This window comes from Channa argus, chromosome 5 (genome assembly GCF_033026475.1).
Source record: "Channa argus isolate prfri chromosome 5, Channa argus male v1.0, whole genome shotgun sequence".
NCBI lineage: Eukaryota > Metazoa > Chordata > Actinopteri > Anabantiformes > Channidae > Channa > Channa argus.
In genome coordinates this window covers 12,246,990-12,257,177 of record NC_090201.1, presented here as the reverse complement: position 1 = coordinate 12,257,177, position 10,188 = coordinate 12,246,990, and the positions used below count along the sequence as shown (strand labels likewise).

General features: G+C 40.0%; 1 protein-coding gene across 1 annotated transcript; it reads right to left on the bottom strand.

Moving 5' to 3' along the window:
* Nucleotides 1-383: 383 nt before the first annotated feature.
* On the bottom strand, nucleotides 384-9,616 carry LOC137127495 (leucine-rich repeat neuronal protein 2-like). Its single transcript, XM_067504532.1, has 2 exons — nucleotides 9,296-9,616; nucleotides 384-3,854 (listed from the first exon to the last, which is right to left on the bottom strand). Exon 2 carries the CDS (start codon nucleotides 3,427-3,429, stop codon nucleotides 1,099-1,101), a length of 2,331 nt encoding a protein of 776 aa, XP_067360633.1. The 5' UTR covers nucleotides 3,430-3,854; nucleotides 9,296-9,616; the 3' UTR covers nucleotides 384-1,098.
* Nucleotides 9,617-10,188: the final 572 nt, after the last annotated feature.

Below are 10,188 nucleotides of genomic sequence, written 5' to 3'. Positions count from 1 at the left end.
TACAAATCGGACTATTGCATCAAGCCTTAAAAACATATCAGCTTACATTTTAACCTGTTTGATGCCTCTGCTCAGTTCCAGGTCTTTTCCAGCAGGGGACACACTGTGTCTTGTTTTTACTGAGATGTCCTGAGCTATGATCACATTCAATCCTACTGTGCAACAGCAACTGCATACAGATAAAGGATTTGTTGCTGCAGGTGAATCAGTAATATGTAATCTATTATGTAGAGAGGTTGGTTTAAGGTCCTTCATCTATCGTGCTATGTTGATGCTAATGTGAATGCTCAAGATGAATTGATCTGTTAAAAATAATTATATTTTCAGTAACATTTAAACTCAGTTTGTGTTGTGGAAAAACAGAATTAGGCAGTATAATTGAGTAAATTAAAAAGATTTTATTGTATAATAGCTCAAAATAGAATTTAACACAGTCACTTTTAGATCACTTTTATGCCAAAAGAAGATGTGGGACATTATGCAGAGAATCTGGATGAATATACTATATATGTACTGCAAGATGGAAAACCCTGTCCAAGGTACTGAACGCTAAGCAAAAGGTTTGTTTACATCAATCACTTTGACTTACAGAGCCCAAACAAGCAGGGATTTCATTCAGTATCAGTCTCAAGGCAGACTTTATCTGCTTGGAGAAAGTATGGTTCAGTCTTTGGAGCATGTAGCCAGGAATATATGCCCTGGAGGTCTGAGCTGCTCTCCTCTGCAAATATCTGTCCCTGGAATGAACCAGGTTTTCTTTAGTTTCAGTCCAGTGGTTATCAGTAGCTCAGACTTGTTTGTTTCTCCGCTGTTTTGCTCTGAGCAGCAGGAAAATGATTGTCCATTTTTTATCCCTGGTTACGATTTAGGCATTTTTTATAATACATCTTAGCACACCAACAATGTCAATATATACTTTATACTGTAGATAAAATAAATACAAATCTCTTTCTAGGCCACGGCTCTGATCTACTGCATGACTCCTTTTCTTCTAGCTGTGATTCACAAAGCATATATTTGACATTTTTTACCTCTGTATGGGTGCACCAACATTTTGTCTCCACTTTAATGTGCACAATTAAGCAGTGTTTCAGTCTGCTATGGCAGATGTTTGTTGCTTCCTTCTGTCTTTTGATTGATGATTAGGGCCTTGGGACAAGTGATGTCCTGAAGGGGGGAACTACGAAACTTTCCTACGCCCTCACTGAGCTCAGTGTCCCAGACCTGGCCTGCCAGCAGCAGCAGTATGAATGCGAGGAGCAGAAGTGTAACAGCTGTGGAGGTCAGCTCTGGGCTTAGCTGAAGGCTGGGCTGAGACTCCGGGATATCTTTTGTCCTGAATGAAACACACTGAGGTTTTCTGCTCTCTCTTGATCTCCTGCTGACATGCTTGGTGCCCTCACTGATCCCTAAATGTAGACACACGCGGTAAAATGTCTCTGCCTGCAGGTGGGTCAGGTTGAAGCTCTGTGTGCCTGCCAGGATACGTGTGGTATATGTAGGCATGTGGGCATTTGAGTAAATAGCTTGCCAGGATAGACGAGTTGAGTGGTGGTTGTGCCCATGTTGCCAGTACAGGATAGCATAGTGTTCTCCGAGCTCCCTCACCTCCAACCTGACATCTGATCTGAATAATGGAAATACATTTAAATTAGCAGCCATAGCCCTTTTTCTTTTCCTTTCCTTCCTACGCACACCGACAGTAACAGTGCGTGTATCTGCTCCCAGTATGTTCTCAGCTACACAGGTGTACAGTCCTGCCTCACTTGGAGTAATCTTGGTTATCTCCAAAGTTCCCTCAGGAAGTACCCGGTAGTGCTTAAAGGGTATACAGGGAATTCTATCTCGAACTGGTTTGGTAGACATGCTGGAGGTGGATGTGTGGTTGAATCCCTTGGATGTTGGCAGGCAGGTACCACGTAAACCTTTGGATGCAAGGCTCAAGGCAGGACCAAGTTTCAGCCCAGATGGAGTCACCCAGTAGATTTCAGGCTGTGGATCTGCAAGAGCTCTGCAGTGCAAAACCAGTTTGCCTCCTTCCTTCACCCCTACGTAAAAGGGAAGGGAGCTGGTGGGGATCATAGGTAGGCAGGAAGCTGCCATTTCCCGGGATGATACCTCTCTTACTCTGCGAGCTCTCAGCTCCGGAGGTTCAGAGCACAAGGTGGCCTGGGGTTGGATGAAACGCACAGTGTGAGCCATTTGAGTGTCTGTTTTTGTGTCTCTCTCAATGTGAAAGTGGGAGGCCTCCTCAGTGGCCCAGTGAAACAGGCAGTCACATCGAAGTGGGTTGGAGTGTAGGCTGACCTCCTGAAGACTTGGCAGGGAGAGCATGACGTGCTTGTGCAGAGCGCTCAGAGAGTTGGAGTTGAGCATGAGGCTCTCCAGCCTGCTCAGCTGGAGGAAAGCCTCCGGATGAATGTAGGACAGATGGGGGTTGTTGGTGATCTCCAGCTTGGTGAGCTCAGGAAGATTCTCCAGGGCGGCTTTCTCAATAGACACCAGCTCCTCCATGTTGTTTAGTCCGAGCTCCTTCAGGTGGATCATGTCTCGGAAATCTCCTGTCTCAATCAGTTTGATGCGGTTCTTGTTGAGGTCAAGGAACTTCAGTCCTGGGACTCTCTTCAGGGCCTGTGTGGGCACCTTGGTCAACAGGTTATCATAGAAGGAGAGGCTCTCCAGCCTGTCCAACCCTTCCAGTGCTTTTTCAGCCAGGCCTCTCAGGCCCATGCCACCAAGAACAAGACTCCGGAGCGATTTTAGCGCGAGGAAGCCTCGCTCAGGGAGAGCCTCCACAGGGTTTCCGCCGAGCATGAGAACTTCCAAGCGGGGTAAAGCCCTAAACCACTGTGGCTCAACAGTGGTAAGTCTGTTGTTGTTGATATGAAGGCGCAGTAGGAAGTCCAGACCATTGAAGGCTCCAGGGGCGATCGAGTGTAAGTTGTTGTGGCTGAGAAAGAGTTCCTGCAAAGCTGGTAGTGAGGAGAAGGAAGCCTCAGGTAGGTGAGTAAGATGGTTTTCTTCTACGTGTAGAGACAGCAGAGAGGAAAGGGAGGAACTCTGAGTAATTTTTTTGACTTGACTGAAGCGATTCTGGGAAAGGTCAAGATCAGTGAGGTTGGGCAGTCCATGCAGCACCGCAATGTCTAGCTCTGACAAGAGATTACTCTGCAGGAGCAGGGTGTGTGTGTTTGGAGGTATGGGCAAGGGGAGCTTGGTCAGCAGCAGGTCATTGCAGTCCACAGTGGGAGCTTCATGGTAGGCTGAATCAGGGGAGAACCATGGCTTGATCTGACACACACATCGCACAGGGCAGGACACATGCCATGGTAGTGCGTGGGGTAGCGAGGCCAGGACGGCAGGCACACACACGCTAACAAACACACACAGGAGACGCTGTGACCCTACAAGCACTGATGTCGGCCTCATAATCCTCACAGATCACAGGAGCTGATTCAGACAAGGTGAAGAAGAGTTTGTTATGAGGGTGTGAGATGAATCATTTGGACCAGAGCTCTGTGTTAAGTCGTGTTATTAACAGTTTAATGATACGTGTGAAAACTGTGAAAGGTGGGCCTGATGGTTCAGCATCATTATACATAAATAATTAGAGAAATTGTACTGTTGACAGCATTCTACAGAGGTTTGAATCAGAAATAAAAAACTGAGATGTGCATATTCCCTTTGTAGTCTAGCTTGGCTCTACTATAGCAAGAAACGTGCTATGGGTGGCTCTGATTGTAGTGGTAGGGCAGCAAAATGGCTGTAGTTTGATGAAAGCCTTTGTTGTTACACCATCGATCTCACATCTTGGTCACAGGTGGAGGATTCATAGCTCGCTGTGTGGAAGCTCACTGTTTTTTCAGAAAAAGAGAAAGAGAAAGAAAATATTCAGGGAGAAATAGAGAAAAACCCTAAATGACTAAATACTAAAATCAACAGCTTTATTCAGTATGCTATATAAGAACATCTTTTAAAAGCACTATACTGTATCGTAACAATCCCCAAAGCTGGGTGTTGGTGCATTTGTTAAAAAAAATGCAATTGAGGCTTTAACAAGGTCACATGGATCTTATTATGCAGACTCATAACAGCAGAAATTTTATGCAGCTAAGGATGGATGAGGACAAATATACAGGGGAGGAGAGTCACTGTTTTGGCTGTAGCAGCACATGTACACATGGAAAGAGAACAGACAAAAAGATAAAGAACAAAGGCAGAGAAAAAAATGCGGGAAAGAAAATGGGAATAGAACAGAGGAAAAACAGTTCCCTGCTGTAATCTACAGTGTTATCTTTAGCCTACAGGAGAATAGGTAAATAGGAGTCAGCAGTGAGGAAATCATGTAGTATATAAATATTTCATGTCAGTGCTTCACATTCAGTATCTGTTAGAACCTAGCGTCCCATAAATGGTATTTATTATATAGCAGTTTAAAAGACCCCATGGATGCTTTATATTATCAGCCTCCTGTAGTTATGGCTATAATGGGAAAGTGTGTGAATGCAGCTGCTGCTGGAGCAAATACACAAGAAGGTGCACACACACACACACACACACACACACACACAGAAAATACATCAGAGTTACATCAGTGTTTACTCTAATAACATTTGGCAGACATTTCCACTCTGCTCAGTATTCATGGTCAGATTTACTGATCATACACATTCAGCGGGATTGACATCATACCAGTAATTAGCCAAGCAGTGGAGCAGAAACACCATACAAGGAAATATGTGTTTTTTTGTCCCACAAATGTCAGCTTGTTCTTCATAAAACATTGAAATTTAAATATAGTATATAGTTGGATATAGGATATAGTGGAATGTAAAATAGAGGAAAAGCAATATAGAGTAGTACAACCCTGTTTCCAAAACTGTTGGGATGCTGTGTAAATGAAGGGAATACAAGAATTTGAAAGCTATATTTTGTAAATAGTACAAAAACAAAATGTTGAAACTGAGAAATTGTATTAATTTTTAAAAGCACTATGCTCATTCTCAATTTGATGCCAGCAAAATGTTTTTAAAAAGTTGGGACAACAACCTGTTTCCCACTGTGTTGCATACCCTCCCCTTTTACCAACATTCCATATGTGTTTGGGAACTGAAAAGGCTAGTTGCTTTAGTTTTATAGCAATTCTTTTCCCAGTTCTTGCTTGATATAAGACTTCAGCTGGTCAGCTGAACAGTTGGGGGCCTCATTTGCCATATGTGTTACCTTATAATGTTTTGAGCAGGTGACAGATCTCAAATACAGATGATCAGTTTAGTACCCAGACTCTTGTACTACAGAGCTCTTCTGTTGTAATAGGTTGTCAGCCCTACTGAATAACTGAGCATATTTGGGATTCTCTTTTAATGCCACATGGCATGTCATCTAATTTATGTCTTTATAGCATTTTCAATGAAAACAGATATAAACTAGTATAGAATAGATTATTTGCAATTCATGCATTCTGTTGACACATTGCCCCAAATTGTGAAGTGGAGTTTCTTTGTTAAAATGCCATGGTATTTTTTAGTTTAATGAAATCCATTTTAATCAATTTGAGGCAAATTGAGGACACAGGCACATGAGTTCTGCAATGACATTCAGTCACAGTGCTATGGCATTTTAGTTATTGTAAATGTAACTCCCTTCTGCTCTTTTCCTGCAAATTGTTAATTGCAGTAAAACCACTGTGGACTGTGGAACCAAAACATTGAGCTGACAAATATATCACAATGACGCTAATTAGGTTTTTAACTAAATGAGCAACACCTTTTAGATTACATCACATTACAATTAGATCCATTATTAATACATTGTAAAAATGTTCATCATATTAGAGGAAATCCACCTCTAACATAAGGAGCATCTTCTTTGATACCACCACCAGGGAGAGATTTTAGTTACCTTAATGACCAGCAGCTGGTTGCTAGATGGCTTTTTACACACAATAGATGGACATTGCATCACTCCATTGCAGAAATCTGATCATTCTTTCTCAGTAAATTGTTGAAAATCTAATGTCACTGGTGCAGCATTAATTATAGGGATACATTCATCACCCAGCAGTAAACAACAAATTCAAATTCAACTTTTTCAGGGAAAAATCCATCAATCACATTTTTTGTGTTAGTAATTCTTGGCCTTGTGAACCGAATATTTCTTGATAGTTAAAGTGTGTTGTTTTTGTTTGTTGTAGGATTATTCATATTATAACTATAGTGAGTTGTAAATTGACTTGTTTAGTAAATATATCAAAAGTGAATTACAATTTGCCATACACACATTCACTGTGATGAGTTACCTTGCAAGACAACTGCACCCTCAAGGACACTACGAAGTAGATATTTGGAGAGTGATGTTTTACAATCATTTGTCTAAATGTTATTTTAAATATATTTTGGCTATAGGTTAGAATAATGTCAGCAACATAAATAATAAGCACAAAACACTGACAATCATTAGTACTTGTATCATTTTTGGAAAATCTAAAGCATGAGAAACAGAAACACTGAGAACCCATGCAAGGCTTACTTCATAGTTTCCATGGAAACAAATCTCCCAGTTCTGTCTCTGTGTCAAGATATTTACTTTGGAATTTGTTTTCATCCAATCTGTGTATCGTGGATAAAACAGCTCTGACTGGACCATGGAAACATACATCATGATGACATTTCTGAAACTAGGAAACTGCATTTCCTCCTCCATTTACCTCCATTCATTCTACAAAACAGTTCACTTTCTGTGACAAAGTCGTCATTAAATTAACTTTTAATCTTTCCTGACGTGTGCAAAGTCTTTTCATCCTGCCAGCTGGTGGATAAAACTCAAACATCTGCTACTGAGGTCTGCAGCCTGCACGACTACCAGGAAGTACAAATTTGCAGCTTTTGTTGGTACAGACGCTTGCCAAGTTTCTTCCAATAACGAGGTGAATTAATTGACATTCTCAGTTTAGTTCATTTATTGAGAGGAAGAAAAAGCTATTAGCATTCAAACATCATGTAGTTTAACTGTATGAGCATCACTTTGTGTATGGATATGCTTGTTTGCACAGTATGCACACAGTATGCAAGCACTAAGTCAGACTAATATGTAAGCTGTAACAGTGAAAACACAGGAGCAGGTCTTATATCCTGGGGCTCACTCTCACTCTTCTATCAGCTATTCACTTTTATCTCCACTCTCTCATCTCTTCATATGCAAACTCCTCAATAATGCATTAATCGTTTAAGTTTGATGTGCCCCATTTTTGTCATTTGCTCAGAAAAGCTCACAGTGTTTTTCACAGTTCTAGGAAAGTAAAAACATGTGCCAAAAAAATGTGTGAATATATACGAAGGACTATCTACCTTAGAATTTAAACCGTTCAGAAAAGGAACATAAAGTAGTAATGACTCAGTGGGTAATTTCATAACTCTGCCTCATAACTCTGCCCTAACTCTCCAAAATCTTTTGCTTTCTGAGTTAAATGTCTTTGAAACTTTAGATGACTGCACCGTAGCTCACTCAGAACATACAGATGAGGAATAATTAGAAAATGACAAAGTTGTGCTGACCCTCATCCAAAATTGTTCAAACACCATATACACTTTCAGGGGCCAATATGCTGCAAATGGTGTTTTTCATACTTTACAAAGACATTTTATAATAGGCACTTCTGACAGTTTTATGACATGTGCTGTAACATACAAAACAAATACTTGGTTAATTGAGAATTTAATTATCATGTTAATTAACCATGATTTCAGATTGTGTTGTTTGTGGAAGCCCTAATCCAGATCAATCCCTTAGTAATGGATTATTGTACATGCACCACTTTAATCTTAATTTTTACCTTGTCCGACTATTACATCTGTTGTGTGGCACACAACACAGTAAAGTTTAAGACAAACCTTGAGTGCCACTTGCTGTAGTACAGTATAATGTGCAAAATTACGGTGCAGTAACAACAACATTATTTACTGTACTGTAATCTACTACATTTTGCCTCTTACAAAAGCTGTTTTGCTCTGCTGAAAATCAATCATTTTCCCTGGTGACTTTCACATACTTACTTAAAACATGCAGCATAACTCTGAGTCAGTCTATCCACATTCACATATCATGGGTTTTTTTTTATTTTTGTCCATTATTGAAAATGATTATTGCATATATACATACATACAAACATACATACATACTTTAAATAGACCTATTTCCTTCCTCCCACATATTCACTCACACACCCAGTTCCTCTGCATATTTGCTAAATCTTCACTAGTTAATGTACTCGTGTGCACCATTAATCAAAAAATAATCAAGCACATTGGACATTACATTAGTTTGATTACCTTTGTTTGACTTTCTTTTTTTCTTTGTGTCATTTATCATTTTTACTTTAATGATTAGAACTATATGACATACAGTTAATAGGGGACATAGTAGAGGAAAACCATCAAATAAAAATGTACAGTCAGATTAGAAAATGAAGGATGCACACAAACACCCACTCACAGTTGCTTTCTAAGGAGAAAATCATTAACTTTTGGATTTAGTGTACATTCTTTTGGAAAGAACATCCTATACTAGACATACTAAACTACTGTAAATATCATAATGTGTTGAACAGTTCTAGATTTAAGTCAAATAGCTGTGGGCTAATTGATTATATAGTGGTTCCTCTCTTTTAACAGGCAGCTATCAAGAAGTAAATGGCTACTGAGGTGAAAAAGAAATTACAACTATATCATGTTATTGCAGAACTGTTAAACTCATACATGTTTTTCCTTCATACACATCTGACTTTACTTTATTTAATCTAAAAGAAAGAGAGCCACAGCAATGCTTTAAAGGACTAATTGGGAATACGTAGATATAAAGCATTTGAATTTTGTTTGTTTGTGCTTTGCAGCTACAACACAGACACACTGCAACAGGGTGGAATAGAGAGAGAGCAGGCAGGACAGAGGGGTGTATGACAGAGAGAGAGCGGTGCTGGATGCAGATCTTAAAAATAATAATACTCATAATAAAAAAAAAAAAACATTGCCCCGCAGCTGAATTTGTTCCAGCTTGCACCAAGGCACACATATACACAAACTTAAGATTTATTTTTCCTCTCTGCCAAGAGCCACCCTGAAGCCTCTAAATTTCTAACACATGCATACACACATACACACCTGCTAATATCGCCTTTGAATCAATACTGCCTTTACCCCTTGGATGTGCACATATACATGCACAGCTGCATGTGTCTGTGTGACAGTTGCGATGTTGTGTGTGCTTAGAAAATTCAGTCAACATATTACAGGTTTCTTACCGCAAAACAAGGGCTGGCTGACTACATCTCTCTCTCTCTCTCTCTCTCTCTGTTGTTTCTTGCCTTCTCCATTAGCTGTCAGTCTTACGAGTGCTTCACATGCTGGGATGCTTCTTTTTCTTCTTCTCTCTCCCCTCTCTCAATCACACACATTTGTGAAGCTTTTAAGATTCCTGAAATATCACTTCCCTAGCTCTCTCTCTCTCTGTCAGTGGAGCTGAAGAGAAAATTGGCACAGACTGAGCCCCTCTCTCCCTTTCTCTCTCTCTCTCCCTCCAGCTAAAGAGGAGATGAGGTGTGCTCTGCAGCAGAGCTTCTGTCCCTCTCATCCCCAACTGCCTGCCTCACTCTCTCACTCTTTCTCTTCCCCCTGTGTGGGAAAGTGTTGGTTACAGTGTGTTAGTTTTGCTGGATGAGGATTTTTCTTTGCACTTGGTGACATTATTTTTCCTTCAGCATCTGCACATTAAAGACCTGCTTATAATGCTAGGCCATGGACAGCAGGCTACAAAAGGATGTTACTTAAGTATCTCTAGTGCAGCATATATACACTTCAACCAGCATGTTATTCCTTTCTTTAGAGCTGAGGCCGTATATCATCAATAATCAGAAACACTACATTTTTATTTATTTCATATTTATATTTTACAAATTTATTACAAATCCCTAGTGAGAATTGCAGGACACAATTTCACTCACTCATTACAGTCAACTCTGAACTCAGTAAGTGTTTAATGAGCCTAATTATAATAGTACTCCAAAAAATATATACATTATAGATATATTATACTTCTGATACTTGATGTTTGAAGAGGGGGTGTGGATTGGTTTTAGTTATTTTTTTGTTGTTTATTACTTTTCTCTGACTGCAACACTACTATTGTTTCCTGACT

Excerpts from the sequence above, each read along its gene's own strand:
- LOC137127495 (XM_067504532.1), bottom strand. The coding sequence starts at position 3,429 with ATGAGGCCGACATCAGTGCTTGTAGGGTCACAGCGTCTCCTGTGTGTG.